The sequence below is a fragment of the Pipistrellus hanaki genome (assembly GCF_964339955.1).
Source record: "Pipistrellus hanaki genome assembly, chromosome: 15".
NCBI classification, from domain to species: Eukaryota; Metazoa; Chordata; class Mammalia; order Chiroptera; family Vespertilionidae; genus Pipistrellus; species Pipistrellus hanaki.
In genome coordinates, this window is record NC_140517.1 from 11578093 (window position 1) to 11600423 (window position 22331).

Consider the following 22331-nt stretch of genomic DNA (forward strand, 5'->3'; position numbering starts at 1 on the left):
AAGAATGGGGATGAGTAAGTACATGAAGAATGGGGATGAGTAAATAGACCCTGGGGAACACTGATGGTGTTGGAGGCCGTCTGACTCAGTACTTACTGGGTACCTAGTGGGCTTTCCGCTGGTGGGCTGCTGTAACAGTGTGTCAGTGAACCCTCAGTCTTGAAAACCCCCACGACAAGTACCCAGGGTGTGTTCTCCCAGGCCTTTCTCCCCTCTCAGGCGGGCATCTCCTAAACTCTTCAGGGTCCCACTTGCAACCAGGGGAACAAAGGGCGGCTGCCGTTCACTCTGGCTTCCCCCCTTGAACCTGTCTCCAAGATCCCTTTCCTCTGACTCCCCTGCGAGCCAAAGCAGCCCTCTCCTGATGCTTCTTCTACCAGCTTCTTCTACCAGTGGAGGACAAGTCCTGGGACTTGTGGAGGGTTGGCTGGGAGGCAGGTGAGGAGGCCGTTCAGAGCTCCTTGTCTGCGGTCCCCTGGCTGCAGGGTGTGGGGGCCGGAGCTCCCCGCGGGGAGCGTCCCGTCTGGAGTCCCCCGAGGGGAGGCTGGGGTGACCCGGGGCCGCGCCGGGGAGAGGCTGGCCAGCTGGGCACGGTGTCCGGGCCAGGTCCCGGCCGCGTGGGGCCCGGCATGGCCGCCCTGGGGCCCGGCTGCCAAGTGCGCGCAGAGGCCGGGAGCGCACACGTGGGCGCCGGGCCGGGTGAGGGACGGCCGCCCGCAGGCCCGGAGGAGCGGCGCCGGGTCCCAGGCGGCGCGGTCGCTGTCGGGGCCGCCGGTGACGTGGCGGGGCGGGGCCTGCGCGGCGGGGGCGGCGGCGCGACCGAGCATCCTGGGGCCGCGGCAGCGAGGTAACGGCCCGGGCGGGCGGCGGGGCCGCGTCCTGTGGGCGGAACTCCCCGGGGCGGGGCGCGGGGCGCGGGGCGCGGGGCGCGGGGCGCGGGGCGCGGGGCGCGGGGCGCGGGGCGCGGGGCGCGGGGCGCGGGGCGCGGGGCGCGGGGCGCGGGGCGCGGGGAAGGGCGTGGGGCGCGGGCCGGGCCACGTGATGGGCGCTGCGGCTGAGCCCGACCCCGCGTGCGAGAGGGACCCCTGGAGGCCGTGTGTGTGTGTGTGTGTGTGTGTGTGTGTGTGTGTGTGTGAGGCTGCGTGAGTGTGAACCCCAGTGTGTGTGTGAACCCCAGTGTGTGTGTGTGACCCTCTGAGTGTGTGTGTGAGTGTGAATGTGTGTGTGTGTGTGAACCCCAGTGTGTGTGTGAGTGTGTGTGTGTGTGTGAACCCCAGTGTGTGTGTGAACCCCAGTGTGTGTGTGTGTGTGTGTGTGTGAACCCCAGTGTGTGTGTGAACCCCAGTGTGTGTGTGTGACCCTCAGAGTGTGTGTGTGAGTGTGAATGTGTGTGTGTGTGAACCCCAGTGTGTGAGTGTGAATGTGTGTGTGTGTGTGTGTGAGAGAGAGAGTCTGTGTGAGTGTGACCCTCAGTGTGCGGGTGACTGAGTGTGTAAGAAGTGAGTGTGAGGGCGGAGGCTGCGGGGACCGGACTGTGAAAGGAAAAAGGAAACAAACCTTCAGGTGGGAAAGCACCTGCGCTCCGAGCCGGAGGAGGCGGGGGTGCGAGGCTGAGAGTGGGGGGGCGGGAGCGGAGCGGGGGGTGCCGAGGGGTGCGCGGGGGGGGAGAGGGTGCAGGGGCAGGGGGTGCGGGGGCAGGGGGTGCGGGGGTAGGGGGTGCGGGGGCAGGGGGTGCGGGGGGAAGGGGTGCGGGGGAGGAAGGGGGCCGGCTTAGCGTGCCCTCCTGCCGGACGCGGGAAGAGCAGGGGCGCTCCTCCGGCCGTCAGGGTTCTCTCCGGGGCCTCCGCCTCCTGCTCGGTGTTTGCCCATCTCTTGTCACAGCGGGAGGAGGCGTTTGTGAAACACGGTGAGAATTCTCCTCCAAGCGCTGCGCAAACAGCCGGCCCGTGTAATGGTCCTTGTAAGCAGGAATCGGCATGTAACGAACAGCCTCTGGAGTGCCTCTCGTGCGGCGCGGGGTTCGCGAACGGGAATCCGCCCTCCGCGGGAAAGAAATCTCTGCCCCTGGGGGCCCTGGGGGGCTTATCTCTGCCCGCGGGCCATGGGGGGCTTATCTCTGCCCGCGGGCCATGGGGGGCTTATCTCTGCCCGCGGGCCATGGGGGGCTTATCTCTGCCCGCGGGCCATGGGGGGCTTATCTCTGCGGGCTGCTCCGGGGCGGAGACCTGGGGGGGCGGCCTGTGGAAGCCGGGTGCTCCCTGAGATAGCTCAGGTCCCGTGTGCGCTCATGGGTTTACGTGCCCGGCTTTGGGCTCTCAGACCGTCCCGTATATTTTTATATCTGTTTTTCCTGTCCTGATAAATAGGTGGAAAACCACAAGCACGATTTTTATTTATTTATTTATTTTTTTTATCTTCTATCTTCCTCCTTCCCTGACTGGCTGCTGTGGACTTTTATGGCAGACCGAAAATAAATAAATACCAGTTCTGTGACCAACCTCCCTGGCACTTCTTGGTACAGGAAATTTCCTGACCTCTGTCTCCGGGATGTGAATAATTTCTCCGAAGGGGACGCAAATGATCTGGGGACACGCACGGGACATGGGAGCAGCAGCTGTCTAGTCCCCTGATTCCTTTAGGCTGGTTGCTTTTGTGACGCTCCTGCAAGTTGGACTCAGTGATTGAGTGCCTGTAAAACTTGGATTTTTTAAATTATTATTATTATTATTATTATTATTTACAAAGATAAATAGGGGCTGCTGCTTGCTAGCTCTTTTTTTGATGAATTACCTGTTACTCTTTGTTGCAGAGATTAAATGGCCAAGACAGACAAGTGGGATTAGGCCTTGGTGTGGAGACTATCTTCTTCACTTAGGCCGCAGGGGTCCTCAAACTTTTTAAAGTGGGGGCCAGATCACGGTCCCTCAGAGAGCTGGAGGGCCAGACTATATGAACTACTAATTCCTACTGTAACACCTCGGCTTCGCTCACTGCCCAAAAAACCTGGTGGGCCGGATCAGACTCCTCTGCGGGCCGCATGTGGCCCGCGGGCCGTAGTTTGAAGACCCCTGACTTAGGATGAGGTGGCTCGTTTCTTCACAGGTGAATGTTGTTGCTCTGTTCTCAGACACACCTCCTCGGATCTTTGAGGTCTGGAAAGAGTTTTAGGTACAGGAGCACGATACTAGTGAGGAGACTTTGTTGTATAAATAAAGTACAGGGTACGTGATCTCTTTCTCAAGAGGCATTGTGGTGGTTTATAAGGAACGGTCTTGCAGGGAGGTTGTTAGAGAAAGAAATGGAAAACCAAAGCCATGGAAAAGGTGAGACAGCAAATATGGTTGAAAAGTAAGGGTATGTATTCCCTGAGATTGGAGCTGGATTTTAATCGTGAGGTTTCTGGCATCCCATGTGAAAAGGCCAACGGAAAGAAAGAGTCACATACTCTTTGTTATTTGATAGAAGTACAATAAATATATATATTAAAGTTTAAGCATTAAAAAAATTAATGCATACTCACTGTGGAAAATTTTAAGACTCAGAAAGTTAAAAAAAAAAAAAATAGTCCTCTGTGTTACCACCATGAAGATTTTGGTATCTTCCCCCCTCATAGTTATCAATTATAAAAGCGTTTTTTTAAACTCCAGCTTGTAAAATATTCTTCGCAATTGAATTTTGAAAGAGCCCTTTTCCCCCCTGAAAATTTGCATTTAATTATTTTATGTTTACATTTTCATAAGTAAATGTTAGTGGTCTGGTGAATTCCTTTATTATTTGCTGCAGGAGCTTGGGAAAATAGGATAGAAACCTGCTAGGAAGCTACGTTGTGTCCTTAAAGTGGGGTTTAATACTGGTTTTTCAAGACAGGGACTTACAGGGTACACTGAGTGATTTAATGGAAGTTGTCTTCGACAGTGATTTTAAAGTCCACATTTTGGCTCAGTGGATAGAGCGTTGGTCTGCGGACTGAAAGGTCCCGGTTTAGATTCCGGTCGAGGGCATGTACCTTGGTTGTGGGCACATCCCCGGTGGGCGTGTGCAGGAGGCAGCTGGTCGATGTTTCTCTCTCATGGACATTTCTAGCTCTCTATCCCTCTCCCTTCCTCTCTGTGGAAAGTCAATAAAATTAAAGGGCTCAGTACAAACAAAGATGTGTGTGTGTGGCAGGCTCCAGAGTTTAGGAAACGGCAGGTAATCCAGTGTGACCGGACCGTAGGGGCCTGGATGCCGGAGGGGATTAAGGCCCTGGCCGGCCGATGAGCAGGTTGGAATGTGTCCTGACAGTCCCTCAGGGCAGGTTCCTAACTGAGCTCTGATCCTGGGCAGATAGTTGGAGCCAAAGCTGAGTTCTCCCCATTGGAAATCTGTCTACGGCCCCTGACCTGCCCCCGTCTCCTGCATCCAGTCTTATTGCCGGTATCAGTCTCACTTCTCTCAGAATTCAGGCAGCTACTTAGACAAGAGCTATGTTGGGGCGTTCCATTTTGAGCTCTTCTGGATCTTTGCTGATTTTATTTTATTGATGTAATTATTTATTTACTTTTCATTAAATATTTATTTGTATTTTTTTTTTTTTTTGAGGGGAAGGAGGGGAACAGACGGGAAAGGCAGGGTGTGGTCTGGGGAGGGAAAGTGCACTGTCAGTCTTTATTGTTGAAAGTGTAACATATGTCCCTCTTTTTTTTTTTTTTTTCCCATTGACCAACCTGCCTGCTGATTTAAATTTTTTTTTTTTTTTTTATTGATTTCAGAGAGGAAGGGAGAAGGGAGAGAGAGATAGAAACATCAATGATGAGAGAGAAGCATTGATTGGCTGCCTTCTGCACGCCCCCTACTGGGGATGTGCCCGCAAACAATGTACATGCCCTTGACCGGAATCGAACCTGGGACCCTTCAGTCCGCAGACTGACGCTCTACCGCTGAGCCAAACCGGTTTCGGCACTTTTTTAAATTTTTAAAATTGATTTTCCACAGGAGGAAGGGAGAGGGATAGAGAGCTAGAAACATCGATGAGACAGAAACATCGACCAGCTACCTCCTGCAAACCCCCTACTGGGGATGTGCCCTCAACCAAGGTACGTGCCCTTGACCAGAATCGAACCCTGGACCTTTCAGTCCACAGACCCAACGCTCTATCCACTGAGCCAAACCGGTTTTGGCATAATCATAGTTATTTTAATTTCCCTGTAGATAATTTCTATATCTGGGTCATCTCTAAGTCTTTTTTTTTTTTTTTTTCAAATCAATCTTTATTGTTCATATTATTACAAAGGTTCCTCATTTCTTCCCCCCTCCACCAGGTTCCCACCCCACCCTCCGCCCCCTCCCCATCCCCCATTGTCCTCATCCATAGGTGCACAGTTTATGTTCAGTCTCTTCCTCCCTCCCTTTCCCCGATAGTAAATCCCTTTTCAGATAGTAAATCTGTTACTTAGCATTATCTCATATCAATAATACCTCCACATGCCCAATGATACACTTCACACAAAAGACATTTCCAAATAGGTCAACCAGCCTCATCCAGGCCCCACCCAAGGCACTTACAGATCAACACCCCAGCGCTATACTAACTCAACACATCCAGATCTAAGCCTTCATCACTTGATTCAGCAGACCCTCAAGTTCCCGCAAAAGTTTCCAGCCATGTCTGAGAGGCAGCCGTGGGCAGGTACAGGCGAGGAGCGAGCTGTTTCGGGCCTGGCTGCTCCGGGCCTGGCCTCTGTTGCTCTGGTTCGTTCCACAACCAGCTGCTCCGGGTCTGGTCACTGCCGCTCCCGACCTAGTTGCTCTGGACTTGGCTGTTGCTGCTACAGGCCTGGCCGCACCCGACCCGGCTGCTCTGGGACCGGTTGCTCCGGTCCTGGCCGCTCCGGGCCTGGCCGCTCCCAGCCTGACAGCCGCTGCTCCGGGCCTGGCTGCTCCCAGCCTGGCAGCCGCTGCTCCTGGCCTGGCCGCACCAGACCCGGCTGCTCCGGGCCTGGCCGCTCCCAGCCTGGCAGCCGCTGCTCCTGGCCTGGCCGCACCAGACCCGGCTGCTCCGGGCCTGGCCGCTCCCAGCCTGGCAGCCGCTGCTCCTGGCCTGGCCGCACCAGACCCGGCTGCTCCGGGCCTGGCCGCTCCCAGCCTGGCAGCCGCTGCTCCGGGCCTGGCCGCACAAGACCCGGCTGCTCCGGGCCTGGCCGCTCCCAGCCTGGCAGTCGCTGCTCCGGGCCTGGCCGCACCAGACCCGGCTGCTCCGGGCCTGGCCGCTCCCAGCCTGGAAGCTGCTGCTCCAGGCCTGGCCGCTCCCAGCCTGGCAGCCGCTGCTCCTGGCCTGGCCGCACCAGACCCGGCTGCTCCGGGCCTGGCCGCTCCCAGCCTGGCAGCCGCTGCTCCGGGCCTGGCCGCACCAGACCCGGCTGCTCTGGGCCTGGCCGCTCCCAGCCTGGCCGCCGCTGCTCCGGGCCTGGCCGCACCAGACCCGGCTGCTCCGGGCCTGGCCGCTCCCAGCCTGGCAGCCGCTTCTCCAGGCTTGGCCACTCCCAGCCTGGCAGCCACTGCTCCGGGCCTGGCCGCACCAGACCCGGCTGCTCCAGGCCTGGCCGCTCCCAGCCTGGCAGCTGCTGCTCCGGGCCTGGCCGCTCCCAGCCTGGCAGCCGCTGCTCCGGGCCTGGCCGCACCAGACCCGGCTGCTCCGGGCCTGGCCGCTCCCAGCCTGGCAGCCGCTGCTCCGGGCCTGGCCGCACCAGACCCGGCTGCTCCGGACCTGGCTGCTCCCAGCCTGGCAGCTGCTGCTCCGGGCCTGGCCGCTCCTAGCCTGGCAGCCGCTGCTCCAGGCCTGGCCACACCAGACCCAGCTGCTCCGGGCCTGGCCGCTCCCAGCCTGGCCGCCGCTGCTCCGGGCCTGGCCGCACACGACCCGGCTGCTCCGAGCCTGGCCGCTCCCAGCCTGGATTCTTCGTGGTTGTCTACTGCTGTTCTGGGCCTGGCTGCTCCCAACCCGGCTGCTCTGGGCCGGGCTTCTCCGGGCCCAGCCACTCCGTGTCTGGGTGTTCCTGGACTGGCCACCCTGGGCTTGGCCGCCTCTGCCTCAGGCCTGGCTGCCACTGCCCCAGGTCTGGCTGCTCCAGTGCTGGCCGTTGATGCTCTTGTTCTGGCTGCTGCTGTTCTGGGGCCTGGCCACTGCTGCTCCGGGCCCAGCTGCCACTGCCTTGTGCCTGGCCACTCTAGGCCTGGTCGCCGCTGTTCCAACATTCTGTCCCTTTTTTCTCTTCTTTTTTTTTTCTTTTTTTAAAAAAAACAACAAAACGCATTTATGTTGCAATGTTGGCTGGTGCGTTGAGTTCTGACTTAGTCTTTGATTTTTCAAGATCTTCTTTGTATTCTTTCTTAAGTAATTTTACTATCATTTGCTCTCACTTGATTTCTTCACATTGAGACCTTCTTTGGTTTCTTCCTCCTTGTCCTGGGAGCTCAGCAGGTTGGCCTGTGGCACCCCTTTGTTCTCCGCGGGCTCCGGCACTGCTCCAGCCTGTTGCCGGGGTCGGCGCCGCCCAGGAAGCAGCCCCCGTCCTTGGCTCCGTTGCCAGCGCTCAGCAGTCGAAGGCTCAGGGGCACCCCCCCCACTGGGGGCCCCGTCGCCCGGCTCCTTGCTGGCGCCCAGCTGGCCGGTGTCCGGCAGGGGCTCCTGCTCCTCGTGGCGTTCCTCCAGTCTGGAGCTTTCTTTCTCCCTCCCACTAGGGGAGTCCAGGATCAGAGTCAACAGACTGTCCTCTGTGCACAGTGTGCGCGACTCCGGAGGCTGGGCCTTTCGCCGCGCTCCCAGGACTCCACCTCACAGCCCCGTCTCCCCCTGCCCGAGCCTGGGTCCCCAGGGACTGGCCCAGACCTGGAGTTCGGGGAGGTCTGGACTGAGGCTCAGAGCTGCCGCCGGAGGCTTTGTTTCTTCCGGCTAGGGTAATCCAGCATCAGAGTCAACATTCAGTCCTCTGCGCGCCATGTGCGCGCGACTCCGGGGTCCCCGCATTTCGCCGTCCCCCGGGATTGTCTCCCCCTGCCGGAGCCTGGGTCCCCAGGGTCTGGCACATAACTTGGGGCTCAGCGCTGCCGGTTCGGGGGTTCAGCCCAGGCTGGGGGTTCTATTTCCTTCCTGCTAGGGAACGCCAGGCAGCACCCAGCCCTCTCCTCCTCTCCGGCTGCGACCTCTCCGCGCGCGCGTGCGTGCGAGCGCGCCGCATGTCTCCGTACCTTAGGCTTTTTTTCAGCTCCTCTGATTTTCCTTCTGGTTTTCTCCCTCCTTCCTATTGTAGAGTTTTCAGTCAGTCGACTACCTGTAGCTCTGGGCAATGTCCACTCTACATTTTAGTTGTATTCCTTTGAAATTGTTGTGAGCTGCTGCGGCTAGGTGTATACCCGAGCAGCCATCTTGGATCCTCCTCTGTCTCCACCCATCTCTAAGTCTTATCCTGTTGATTACTTTGCCTCTCGATGGTGGGTTGTTTTTGTTGTTTTATTTTGTGCGTTGCTTGTAGTTTGTTATTGATTGCCAGGTGTAGGTGCATAGCATTCATTCTGGGAAGAAGGTACCTCTTCTTTTACTAGGCGGTTAGTGTAGAAGTTTGAGTTGGTTAGGAGGTGAGTTGTGTTTGGGTTTTGTTGTTGCTGTGGTTTTCTTTTGTGCACTGAAAGCGAAGGCGTAGGGTCAGGTTTGCTAGAGGGAGGGTTTTTTTTTCCTCCTGTATTTATGCTCCACTTTCAGCTTTAAGCCTTTCTGCCCCTGTGCCCGAGGCACCACCTCCCACAGTAGTCTTGCTGCTGGGTACTTGCTACAGTTGTTTTGGTTCAGCCTGGTCTTGGCAGGCCCTGATTCCCTGGCTCTGGGTGTGGATGGATCTTTCTGGGTGACCCTCCTCCGCCCCCAGAGGTAGGACACCTCTAAGGCTCTACCTCTGGATCTGAATTTTCTGCCTCAGCTATTTTGGTAGTGACAGTGTGCTGCCTTTTCCCCAGGTGTTTAGTATTTTTATCTTTATTATTATTATTATTTTTTTTTTACAGAGAGGAAAGGAGAGAGAAACATCATCAGTTGGCTGCCTCCTGCATGTCCCCTACCGGGGATCTAGCCCACAACCCAGGCATGTGCCCTGACCGGGAATTGAACTGGTGACCTTTTGGGTTGATCCTCGACCATGAGCCACACCAGCTGGGCAATATTTTCCTTCTTTAGAGAATGGACCAGGCAGACCTTTGTATTCTTCACAGAGTAGTGGCTGCTTTCTTCAGACTAGTACTGCTGCGAGGCTTTCTCTGGTCTTCTGTCTAGTATTTCTTTCTTTAAAAAAAAAAAAAAAAAAAAAAAAAAAAAATATATATATATATATATATATATATATATATATATATATATATTTTTTTTTTTTTTTTTTTTTTTAATTTTTTACAGAGAGGAAAGGAGAGGGATAGAAAGCTAGAAACATCGATGAGAGAGAAACATCGACCAGATGCCTCCTGCACACCCTCTACCGGGGATGTGCCCGCAACCAATGTACATGCCCTTGACCAGAATCGAACCCGGGACCCTTCAGTCCGCAGGCCGACGCTCTATCCACTGAGCCAAACCGGTTTTGGCCTGTCTAGTATTTCTCATGAGCCTCCATTGAGGTCTGTGGAGAAAAACCTCAGTTAGAACCTTCCTATATAATAAGAACATAGTATGCAGATTGTCTCCTGACTGAGAGTTCCTCTGGGAGTTGGACCGGGGGCGGGGCCAGCTGGGGGAAGGGAGGGAGGCCCTGGAGGCAGAGGCAGAGGCAGGCGACCTGTGAAGGGAGGAAGGCTCGACCTGCAGCCGGCAGCAGCTGCTAGGACCCCTACTCTACTGGTAATCTAATAGGTTTTCCTGAATTCTGTGAGCTGCTCTAGCAAATTAATTGAACTCAAGGAGAGGGTAGTAGGAACCCCCAACTTACAGCCAGTCAGTCAAAAGCACTGGTAACCACCTGGACTTGTGATTGGCATCTGAAGTGGTAAGTGGGGGCAGGTCTGTGGGACGGAGCCCTAACCTGTGGAATCTGATACTATCTCGGGGTAGATAGCGTCAGAATTGACTTAGATTGTAGGACAGGAGTCGGCGTTGGGAAATAGCAAACCCACACAGAGGTCCAAATAGAACAAGCAGCCCGGGTCTCTCTGGCCTAGACCGTGAGAATATAGGCTCCTCGGCTATTTCCTTGTTTTGTTTTCCTGCCTGGCCTCACCTGGCAGACACGTGCAAACAAATGAGTTCCCACGTGCCCGCATAGGGAAAGCTGCAGGCGTGGTGCCAGGAGCGAAAGTGGTGCCTCCTTCCAGCCAGGCCCTGTCAGAGGTAGCCCGGCTCACTCCTCTGGGAGTGGCGGAGGGTTTACGTATGACCCAAAGGAGTTTGTTGTTTTTTTCTTTTTTTAAAAAAAACACACATATTTTTATTGATTTCAGGGAGGAGGAGAGAGACAGAGCCAGAAACATCAATGATGAGAGAGAAGCATCGACCAGCTGCCTCTTGCACGCCCCACCCCGGGAATCCAGCCCACGGCCCAGGCGTGTGCCCTGACCAGGAAGCAGACTGTGACTTCTTTGTTCATAGATCGATGCTCAACCCCTGAGCCAGAGGAGCTTTATTTTCCACGTGGGCTCAGGTCTGTGGTCTGAAAGGGGCCTGGGATAGGCAGGGCAGGAGTTTGGGGTGAGGCTGTGGCGAGTGGAGTTTTGCCTGAGAACTGCTCCCTCTCGAAGGCCCTGATTCCCTGGCGCTGAGCGCCGTTGAGGCCAGACGCTGGCACATGCATTTTGTGCAGCAGATCAGAGGCGTAGTGATTCATTCATGCTTGGTTTGAGATTCCGTTCTTCTCCATGGGAGGACCTCCATGCCGCTGAAGGACTGATTCCTGGGTGGGATTACAGGGCCCACCGGATTCCTTTCTCCCGAAGGAGAGTCAGGAGCAGGGCATCTGAATTCTTGACTCCAGGGCACAGGAAGTGAGGGGGGGGGGGGGGAAGAAGGCCGTGCTGAGTGGAGGGTCAAGAAGGTGGCATCTTCCTCTGACAGATTCTGGGTCCTTCGTAGGTAGGCTGGTGTAGGATCCAGCTTCCTTGAGGTTTCTGGACTGGCCCAACTCTAATCCAAAGGTGGTATTATGCGTGCATGCGTGTGTGTGTGTGTGTGTGTGTGTGTGCGCGCGTGTGTGGGTGTGCGCGCGCGCATCTCCCTTTAGGATGCCTTCCAAAACCAGATCGGGGGATAAGAGGAACTTTACAGCTTTGATTGGGTGTGGAGACTTCTGGATCCCATTCTGGGAGAATCTCTTTGCGACTCAGGTGGCAGTGAGGGGCGTGCTGAGGAGAGAAGCAGATAAGCCCGTAGCAGATGAGCTCCACGTTAGAATGCCCCTCTGAATATTCTTTCTCCACCTGGTCTTATTATGCTATCCCTCTCTGGGCACTCCGGAGAGAGAAAGGTGCTGAATTAGGCACAGAGCAATGGAGGAAGTAAGGTGGGTATTTTGGAAAGAGCAACATATGGGGGTGTATCTTCATGAGGGTCTTCTCCTTGGTCCCGTCTCTGCAATAGTGATGTGCCCTTGTCTTAGCACCCTCCTGGCCCTTCCCGCCACAGGCTCACGCTCTCTGCTAGCCTGACAGCCCCACAGGTGGCTGGATGCTGCAGAAATCAGTCACCCTGGGGTGGAGGTGAGCGGGCAGGATTCCCTGGGGACGGACAGCGAGAAGCCGCTCAGGCTGGCTAGGGCTGTGTGTGAACCTGGTGCCGGGACCCCGGTCTTCTCTGCAGGGCGGGTTTGCAGGTTTCAAGCTGCAAACACTACGTCTCAGGAGAACCTGTGCTCTGGCTAAACCGAGTGCCAGCCTGGCCTGGGCGTCCAGCCAGGCACCTCATGTTGGCAGACGCCTCCGTATCTTTGCCTGATCTCTTCTGGCATCTTTCTTGGGAGCAGTCTCCACGCATCGCCCGGAGCCCCGTGGTGGAAACAGACAGGCTCATTGACTTTGGGCCTGTGTATGAGGCGTGCTGTTCCCGCATCAGAGCAGGCAGGGAAAGCTGCCTGCCTTGCGGGGTCTGAAGGAGCAGCTCCCCAAGGCCCTGCCTTGCGCCGACACACTCTTGTTCCCTGCCAGGCTGTCGTCCGCACGGGCGCGAGGGAGCCGTTGGCCATGGAGTCCAGGGAGAGCACGGCGTCTACCTACCAGTTCATGGCCGAGGCCAACCGGTCCCGGGAGGAAGAGGAGAGCGTGGCGCCCCGGGCGGCCACGGAGAGCATGCAGCTGAAGCAGGAGATCTCGCTGCTGAACGGGGTCAGCCTGGTGGTGGGCAACATGATCGGCTCGGGGATCTTCGTCTCGCCCAAGGGCGTGCTGGTGCACACCGCCTCCTTCGGGCTGTCGCTGGTGGTCTGGGCCGTCGGCGGGCTCTTCTCGGTGGTGGGCGCCCTCTGCTACGCGGAGCTGGGGACCACCATCACCAAGTCCGGGGCCAGCTACGCCTACATCCTGGAGGCCTTCGGCGGCTTCATCGCCTTCATCCGCCTGTGGGCCTCCCTGCTCATCGTGGAGCCCACCAGCCAGGCCATCATCGCCATCACCTTTGCCAACTACATCATCCAGCCCTCCTTCCCCACCTGTGACCCCCCTTACCTGGCCTGCCGGCTGCTCGCGGCCGCGTGCATCTGTAAGTCTGAGGGCTCCGGGGGAGTGCTGGCTGGGGGGTGGGGGGTGGCGGTTCATTGAATAATGCTAATGGCACCTTATATACTGAACAGCCTGTTTTGCTCGCTGGGAGGAAAAGAGGTATTATATCTCTTCAAGAAGTAATTTCTTTTTTGGAAAAAAAAAAAAAAAAAATATATATATATATATATATATATATATATATATATATATATATATATATATATATATATATATATTTAGCCAAAACCGGTTTGGCACAGTGGTTAGAGCGTCAGCCTGCGGACTGAAAGGTCCCAGGTTCGGTTCCGGTCGGGGGCATGTACCTTGGTTGCGGGCACATCCCCAGTAGGGGGTGTGCAAGAGGCAACTGATCGATGATTCTCTCTCATCGATGTTTCTAACTCTCTATCCCTCTCTCTTCCTCTCTGTAAAAAATCAATAAAATATATTTAAAAAAAATATATATATATAAAATATATTTTTATTGATTTCAGAGAGGAAGGGAGAGGGAGAGAGAGAGATAGAAACATCAATGATGAGAGAGAATGCATTGATCAGCCCCCCCTCCCCCCACGCTAGGGGTCGAGTCCACAACCTTGGGCATGTGCCCGGACCGGGAATCGGACCGTGACCTTCTGGTTTCACAGGACAGTGCTCAACTACTGAGCCATGCCGGCCGGGCTCAGGAAGTGATTTCACCGAAGGCATGTGGTCCTGAGATGAGGGGGAAGAGCGAACGGGATGGGAGAAGTTTACGTTTGTTGGTGTGAGGCGGTTAGAGCCTCACATTCCTTCCACGACGGGCTCTCCCTGAGTCCTGTTCCCCCTGCTGGGACGGGCCAGTGCACGCCTTACTGGCGTTATTTGTCTTGTAGGTGTTTTGATTGGAATCGATATCACTGGTTAGAACTTCACCCAGAAAAAAAACATAAGTATGAGGCCTTGATTATGCTGCTAAAAAAAAAAAAAAAAAAAAAAAAAAATGTTATTTTGCTTCCCAGCTTTTTATCTTAAGCCAGTTTCAAGGCGTCCGTGAGGAAGTGGGCTCCTCTAGGTTGTGGTCCTCCCCCCAGGACCTCAGCCCCTTCTTCCTGCCACCGTCACGGCCAGGCACCACACCACACGGCTTTTCCCACCCTTTGGTGTTTCAGATTTCTTTTCTTTTTTTTTAAGAAATGTTGTCTTTTTAAAAATTCTTATATTTTATTGATTTTTTTTACAGAGAGGAAGAGAGAGAGATAGTTAGAAACATCGACCAGCTGCCTCTTATACACCCTTACTGAGGATGTGCCCACAACCAATGTACATGCCCTTGACGGGAATCGAACCCGGGACCTTTCAGTCCGCAGGCCGATTCTCTATCCACTGAGCCACACCGGTCTCGGCTGTTTCAGATTTCTTTGCCCTGACTTTGTAAACAAGTCCTGCCTGGGGCCAGTGAGAGGCAGGTGGGTGGCTTCTAACCCTGCATTTGGGGTTCTGAGGACAGAACCTAAGAGATCCCAGTGGGTCCCTCTTTATTTTCATTTTCCCCTCCGAGGCGGTGAGGAGGGATTCTGTGTGAAGTCACGGGAAGGGGAAGAGCTTGCTGTGAATTTCCCCGGTCCTGGAGAGTTTGTGTTTTATTTAGCTGCGGAGCGGCCCACGATTCCCTGTGTTCCTTAGCATTGTGTGGCCAGAGACACTTGATTATCCTGTGTTCTTTCCATATCTCTGCTGGCAAAAGTCTTGGCAGTATATGTAATTTATCCTCAGGGTTAAAAATAGACCGAGCGCGCCGGAGTATGAAGGGCTGTACCGTACACTGTGCCTCCTCACTGTAAGGCATTTGTTACAGACAAATGTTAAAGGAACCCCTCCGCAGATGCCCCAGGGAAGAGGGGGGGTGGGAACTCAGTTATATATCTGATAGGATTGGGCCAGGGGGACTCTGGCCTGACTGAGCTCTCTAAAAAAGGGAATGGTTTTCTGATTATAAAACATATTCATCAAGGAGAAAATTAACTGAGCCTCAAATCACCCTTAATCTACCAGCAAATGTTGAGAACTTTTTTTTTCTGTTTGTTAATCCTCACCTGAGGACATTTTTTTCTATTGACTTTTAAAAAATTATTATTATTTTAAAAATCTTTATTTAAAAAAAATATATATATATTTTATTGAGTTTTTGCAGAGAGGAAGAGAGAGGGATAGAAAGCTAGAAGCATCCATCAGCTGTCTCCTGCACAACCCCCACTGGGTATGTGCTCACAACCAAGGTACCTGCCCCCGACTGGAATTGAACCTGGGACCTTTCAGTCCGCAGGCCGACACTCTATCCACTGAGCCAAACCGGTTTCAGCTCTATTGATTTTAGAGAGAGAGGCAGGAGAGGGGGAGAGACAGAGAGAAACATCGGTTGTCTCCCGCACAAACCCGGCTGGGGATCGAACCTGCAACCCAGATATGTGTCCTTGATTGGGAATCGAACCAGAGACCCTTTGTTCCACAGGACGACACTCTAACCACTGGGCAACACCAGCTAGGGCGGTAGTTCTTGAGGTCCAAAGGACCCCTCTCTGGCCAGGTGCCCAGCATTGTAAGTCTAGGTGCCCAGACCTTGGTTTGACTGCAGAAGTGTATGGTTCTGGCTTAGTTATTGTCAGTACGTTTATCTCCGTGGGATCCTGCTTTTTATGTAGCCTCACACACATCATCGGTGAGTATCTGCTGTGAAGGTTTCAACAAGGAAGTTGGTTCACCACTGACCTAGAGGCATCAAAGCAGAGGCCTCCTCACAGTTGAGACTCCATTGCCCCTGAGGGTTTGTTTGTCAAAGCCGACCATGAGGAGGAGGAGGAGGAGGAGGAGGAGGGAGAGGGGGAGGAGGGGAGGAGGAGGAGGGTATGGAACGGTTCCTTCCCCTCCCTGGGGCCTGTGGGAAGAGGGAGCTGTGAGTGTCCGTAGAACCGGGACTACAGGTTGCCCGGCCAGTTCCTCATCAGAGAACATGAGCGGCGTGGGTCTGTCTGAGGACACATGCATTATTCAGGATTAGTTTGTGTTTCAGACGCTGAAAACCTAAAGCAGCACGGCTCACGCACACTGAAGCTTATTTCTCCCACACTTGCCGAGATCGGTTTGGCTCAATGGATAGAGCGTCGGCTTGGGGACTGAAGGGACCCGGGTTCGATTCCGGTCAAGGGCATGTACCTTGGTTGCGGGAATATCCCCAGTGGGGGGTGTGCAAGAGGCAGCTGATCGATGACTCTCTCTCATCGATGTTTCTGGCTCTCTATCTCTCTCACTTCCTCTCTGTACAAAATCAATAAAATATATTAAAATAAATAAATAAATATTTCTCCCACACGTGAGAAGCAGACAGAGGTGGGCTTGCAGGAGGACTTCGTAAACCTTCAGGGAGCCCGGTTGGTTCCCTCTGCCTTCCGGGCCTGCCCTCAGCATGTGACTTCTAGCTGGCGGTCCAGGCTGGCTACTCGGGCTCAAGCTGTCATGCCTGCATCGTGGCTGACAGGAAGAAAGGCATGCCTCACCCTTTAAAGAGATTCCCTGAGGTCTTACCCATATTGCCAATGTATGAACACATTCAAACGTGTGAAGAATTTTTGTGAGTTTATTTGAGCCAAACTGTCGACCACAGCTGGGAAGCAGAATCTCAACGTATTGGGATAATGCTCCAGAGAATGGCAGTTTTCACCTTGTTCTGTATATTATATTCAAAGGAGCAGGTGTAAGTGAGTTACATGAAATCCATTGGTGATAGGTCAGGGAGGTGGGAGAAAGCAAAGCAGGAAAACTCTGGGGATTGGATAAAAATTAAATTGACAGACACATATTTTTATTTTTTTATAACATTCTTTTTCTTTAAAAAAAATTTTTTTTTTATTGATTTCAGAGAGGAAGGGAGAGGGATAGAAATATCAATGATGGCCAAAACTGGTTTGGCTCAGTGGATAGAGCGTCGGCCTGCAGACTGAAAGGTCCCAGGTTCGATTCCGGTCAAAGGCATGTACCTTGGTTGCGGGCACATCCCCAGTGGGGGGTGTGCAAGAGGCAGCTGATCAACGATTCTCTCTCATTGATGTTTCTAACTCTATCCCTCTCTCTTCCTCTCTGTAAAAATATCAATAAAATATATTTTTAAAAAAAGAAAGAAATATCAATGATGAGAGAGAATCGGCTGCCTCCTGCATGTTCCCTCCTGCAGCCCGCAACCCAGACATGTGCCCTGATCAGGAATTGAACCCTGACCTCCTGGTTCATAGGTTGATGCTCAACCACTGAGTCACACCAGCTGGGCTCGACACACACACTTCTTTTAATAGGTACAGGATAGTTAACAGTCAATAATTAATAAGATTAATAACAATTAACAACAGTTAACGGCTAACAAGGAGGGAATTTGTGGTCTCTACCCTGGTTCCCTGACACATTGGTTGTGCCTTGAGAGGTCTGGAAAAACGGAAGTTACAAGGTACCCTGACATTCCACAGGTGTGTTATCTGAGATGCAAAAAATACTGGCCTTGGACATGACTACCCACTAACTAAACTGCTTTTTAATTAGAAGTTTTAATTTCTTTTTTTAAAAAAATGTTATTTTTAAAATATATATATTTTTATTGATTTTTTTACAGAGAGGAAGGGAGAGAGATAGTTAGAAACATCGATGAGAGAGTCATCGATCAGCTGCCTCTTGCACACCCCCTACCGGGGATGTGCCCGCAACCAAGGTACGTGCTGTTGACCAGAATGGAACCTTGGACCCTTCAGTCTGTAGGCCGACTTTTTAAAAAAAAAAAAGTCGGCAATTTAAAAAAAAATTTCTTTATTGATTAAGGTATCACATATTTGTCCTCAACCCTCAATTCTAATCCCCCCCCCACTCTTTCCCCCACCCCCCTACTGTCCTTGACCACTGGTTAGGCTCATATGTGTGCACATAAGTCCTTTGGTTGATCTCTCCCTTTTATCCCCACCCTCCCTCTGAGGTTCAACAGTCTGACCCATGGCTCCTTATCTCTGGGTCAGTTCTTGTTCATCAGTCTGTGTTGTTCATCATTTCCCCCAGATGAGTGAGATCATGTCCTACTGGAAGTATACTTATAAGAATCAAAATTGAGACAAGCAATCATGGTTATGCTGAAAGGCATATGCATCAGTCTGTAGTGAGCTTCTTTCTGGGCCACCAGTTCTTTGGAGACCCAAACAGTTCCTTATGTGTGCATGTCAGCTATGATATTTCAGTTCTGGATGGTGGGCAAATGTGGTTCGGCTATTTCTTAATCAGAATCAGGAAAATGTTCAGAGGCCTCGACTGCTGCCTGGCAGACAGTTCCCAGCGCCCTCTGTTCCCTGCCGGGCGTTTGAGGACGGTTTGCCCTGGGCCCTCTGACGGGGAGGGCCTCCCTAGCTGTGGTGTCCCAGGTGCCTTACCCCATCCTATTCCAGACCCTGCTCCCTGGCTGGCTGCGTGTTGTTGGTTAAGTATTTTTATTTTTATTGAGAAAGAAGCACCCATGCATGGTAAATAAGTGTAAGTATAGAAGGGCGTACGGTGGAAAAGGTCTCCCTCTCTGAGCGCTAGTCTTCCTTCCCAGAGGCAGCCACAGTGACCAATCATACTGTCCAGCCCAGGGGTCTTCAAACTACGGCCCGCGGGCCACATGCGGCCCGCAGAGGAGTCTGATCTGGCCCGCCAGGTTTTTTGGGCAGTGAGCGCAGCCGAGGTGTTACAGTAGGAATTAGTAGTTCATATAGTCCGGCCCTCCAGCTCTCTGAGGGGCCGTGATCTGGCCCCCACTTTAAAAAGTTTGAGGACCCCTGGTCCAGCCCGTCTTTCAGTAGGCGCTCTGCAGGGACTCCCACGAGGCAGGAGGCAGAGCCTGTGCTCCTTCCTTCAGCACTGGCAGCACTGGTCGTGGTGCATCCCCACTGTGCGCAGAGAGGCCTCAGCCATGGGGGGGGGGGGGGGGAGGGTGTGGCAGGGCGGAGGGTGGGAGAAGGAGCAGAAGTGCGAGGCAGCGCCCGTTGGTGTGGCTGAGGAGTGTGTCAGCCTCTCTCCCCATCTTGCAGCCACATCTTCATGCTTCGAGCCGGGAGCAGTCACTTCCTGTGTATGTCCACCTGTCTCCCTCTTTCTGTCCCTTTCTCCCTGCCTCTGCCTCCCCGTCTTTGTCTCTTACCTCTCTCTCTGCCTTCTGTGTCAGGCTTTTACCACAAGCTGTGCACCCTCTCACTTCTTCTTTCCGGGGTCCTGCTTCCTTCCTCTGCTTTCCTGTGGTTCCTCTGCTGCAGGGTTTGTAGGTGCCGGACCTGCTGCTATGCTTCTGTCTCTGGGTCTCCGACTCCCGTCCCTGGGGAGGATGGTCCCACAGGCTCGGCCGGGGTCCCGAGTCTGGCACAAGAGAGGAGGGGGAGCCATTCCCCGAAGGGGCCGGGAGGGAGGCCGGCGCCTCACAGTGTGCTTACTGAATTGCACGAGGGCCTGCGGATGGATTACCGGTGGCCGTTAGCTAGGTAATCCTCTGACACACATGTGTCAAACACAAGGCCCTCGGGCCAAATCCAGCCCGCCAGGCCTTGCAATGTGGCCCGCACCGCGCTGTCATCACTGCACTCCGCTGTCAGTTTATGACATTGTCAGTTTATGACTGTTCAGTAAACCATTCGGCCCGCGATTCAGGCTGGATTTTAGATTTTGGCCCCTTCTCTGATTGAGTTCGACACCCCTACACAGCTGATCCAAGCTCAGCTCCATGCACTGGTTAGCAGGGCAGGTTCCCGGGAAGCCCTGCAGCAGCATGCCTTCCTCTGGTCTTCTCCCCTTCCCCCTGACCTTCACCTCGCACCGCCCCACCCCCTATGACTGTACCAGCAAGCATCTGTGCCATTTGCCAGAGCGCGGAGTGAAAGCTCCCCAAGTGTTTTCCAGGCCGTTCAGCCACCGTGTTTCATTTCCACCGGCCGGCCCTCGCCTTCCTCTCCATGGACTGGAAGGATGTCCAAGTTCCGGACACTTGCCCTCTTCCGGGGAATTCATGGGCAGAAGGTCGTCCCGGGCTTGATTCTGAGCCACCATTTCAGTCACCATTTCCCCTCTCAGTCTGGCAATAAGCTTAAGAAAACAAAATGCTCCCCCTCCCCCCCAAGAATTGTGATCTCCTCGAGAAGCACCACCCAAACGCCCCAGGGAGAGACAGACCTTCCTGAGACAGGCCCCAGCGACCGCAGCCTGAGGCACTGGGCTGTGCTGTGAAGTGAGAATGCCGCAGGGGCTGCGGGGGAGAGCTGGGGAGCCGCTGGCGGGTCTGTTTGGGGAAGGTTTTACGGAGGAAGTGGAGGTAGAGCTAGACCTTGAAAGTGCTCCAGCTGCTGCGGCTGTGGCAGGAGGAGAGGAGAACGTTTCTTTTTCCTGTGTATTGGGCACCAGGAAAGAGAGTCTGGCCCTGGCCGGTTTGGCTCAGTGGAAAGAGTGTTGGCCTGGGGACGGAAGGGTGCCGGGTTCGATTCCAGTCAGAGGCACGTGCCCGGGTTGTGGGCTTGATCCCCCCTAGTGTGGGGCGTGCGGGAGACAGCCAGTCAATGATTCTCTCTCATCATTGACGTTTCTATCTCTTCCTCTCAGAAATTAATAGAAACATATATTAAAGAGAGAGAGAGAGAGAGAGAAAGAGAGAGAGAGAGAGAGAGAGAGAAAGAGAGAGAGAGAGAGAGAGAGAGAGAGAGAGAGAGAGAGAGAGAGAGAGACTGGTGAAGCAGAGTGGAAAATAGGTAGGGATAGGTAGGGGTGGTCTGGAGCCCCTGGTGTTTTGCTCTGTGCCTTCCCTGTGGATCAGAGCCGTACCTGTTTACTGGGGGTAAGGTGCCGAGACCCTCCTCCCAGGGCCTGGGTATCGCTGAGGTGTGTGAGGAGCCGGAACACACAGCCACGGTGCAGACAGGAGCCCAGGGGATGCCCAGTGAGCTCACTGCTCATGCCCCCCCCCGCCCCCCCCCCCCCCGCTAGAATCGTGGGGACGGAGCGGTCAGCGGGGCCCGTGTTTCCTCGTGGACCCCTCAGCCTCAGTTTCCTCCTCTGTAAAATGGAAACAGGAACGTCTATATGTTGGGGCTGTGAGAATTAATGGACAGGACGTGTGTGAAATGCTCAGGCACATGACAGATTTCTTTTTTATTTATTTCTTTCCCTTCTCTGCCCCCTGCCCCCACCCCATAACAACTCCAGAAGTCGGATTTCCAAATCTACCTCCAGATCTCTTTTTCACACTCATACCCAAAACAGTGTAATTCCCAGGTGACCTGCCAGCTACGTTCAAACGCACCTCATTTATTAACGGGCCTCTTGTCTCTGCTCTCTGAGGCGGCCATGGGCAGGCCTTGTGCCTTGGGTGGTTTAGGACCTTGGGAGTCTGAGTGGGCCTGGGAGAAATTTCCAGAAATGGTCTGGTTGTCAGAATTTATGAATGTGGCCCTGGCCAGTTTTTCTCGGAGGTTGGAGCAGTCAGGTGGACTTGAAGGGTTTCAGGTTCATTTCCCTGTCAAGGGCATGTACCTTTCACGTTGATATTCTCTCTCTCTCTCTCCCTTTCCTCCCCCTCCTTCCTACCTTCTACTATCTCTGGAAATCAATAGAAAGAATGTCCTTGCCGAAACCGGTTTGGCTCAGTGGATAGAGCATCGATCTGCCGACTGGAAGGTCCCAGGTTCGATTCCGGTCAAGGGCATGTACCTTGGTTGCGGGCACATCCCCAGTAGGGGGTGTGCAAGAGGCAGCTGGCCGATGTTTCTCTCTCATCGATGTTTCTAGCTCTCTATCCCTCTCTCCTCCTCTCTGTAAAAAATCAATAAAATATATTTAAAAAAAAAAAAGAAAAAAAGAAAAAAAAAAAAAAAGAAGAATGTCCTTAAGGTGAGGATTAAAAAAAACAAAACAGCCATGACCGGTTTGGCTCAGTGGATAGAGCGTCAGCCTGCGGACTGAAAGGTCCCAGGTTCGATTCCGGTCAAAGGCATGTACCTTGGCTGGGGGCACATCCCCAGTAGGGGGTGTGTAGGAGGCAGCTGATCGATATTTCTAGTCGGTGTTTCTAACTCTCTATCCCTCTCTCTGTGTGAAAAAACAACAACCACAACACAATAAAATATATATTAAAAAACAAAAACAAAACAAAACAAAACAAACAAAAAAGAATTGATGAGTATGTGTCATGCCTTTGTATCTTGTCAACAGTGAGGGGCTGTTCACAGGAACGCTCCGCCCGGGCCCCTGGGAGCTGTCCCTCCGTTTGCCTGTTCCGGTTCTGACTGGCCGTTGGCCTCTTTGCTTTGGCAGACGGGGCAGAAGCCATAGACTCTGGCAAAGGAGGTGGGGCCTCTGTGCCCTCGGCTGGAGCCTGCGGGTGACCGTGTGGTTTCTCTTCCAGGTCTGCTGACATTTGTGAACTGTGCCTACGTCAAATGGGGCACCCGTGTGCAGGATGCGTTCACGTACGCAAAGGTCCTGGCGCTCATTGCCATCATTGTCATGGGCCTGGTGAAACTGTGCCAGGGTAAGAGGGGCCTGCGGTGGGAAGGAGGGTGGGTGACTCCGGGAGGTCCCCGGACCCCCTTAGGAGGGCGTGGGGACTC

General features: G+C 53.9%; 2 protein-coding genes across 3 annotated transcripts in view; one reads left to right on the forward strand and one right to left on the reverse strand.

The window, feature by feature from the left end:
* The window catches only part of LOC311610140 (dipeptidase 2-like), a 564319-nt gene that overhangs the window by 178716 nt on the left and 363272 nt on the right, over nucleotides 1–22331 (reverse strand). The window lies entirely within an intron of this gene.
* The window catches only part of SLC7A6 (solute carrier family 7 member 6), a 33408-nt gene continuing 11762 nt past the window's right edge, over nucleotides 686–22331 (forward strand). For both annotated transcript variants that reach the window (XM_084861080.1, XM_084861081.1), the window contains exons 1-3: nucleotides 686–847; nucleotides 12151–12700; nucleotides 22127–22252. In XM_084861080.1, coding sequence (XP_084717206.1) covers nucleotides 12187–12700; nucleotides 22127–22252 — 640 coding nt within the window. In that variant the 5' untranslated portion in view covers nucleotides 686–847; nucleotides 12151–12186. The remainder of the gene's footprint in view (nucleotides 848–12150; nucleotides 12701–22126; nucleotides 22253–22331) is intronic.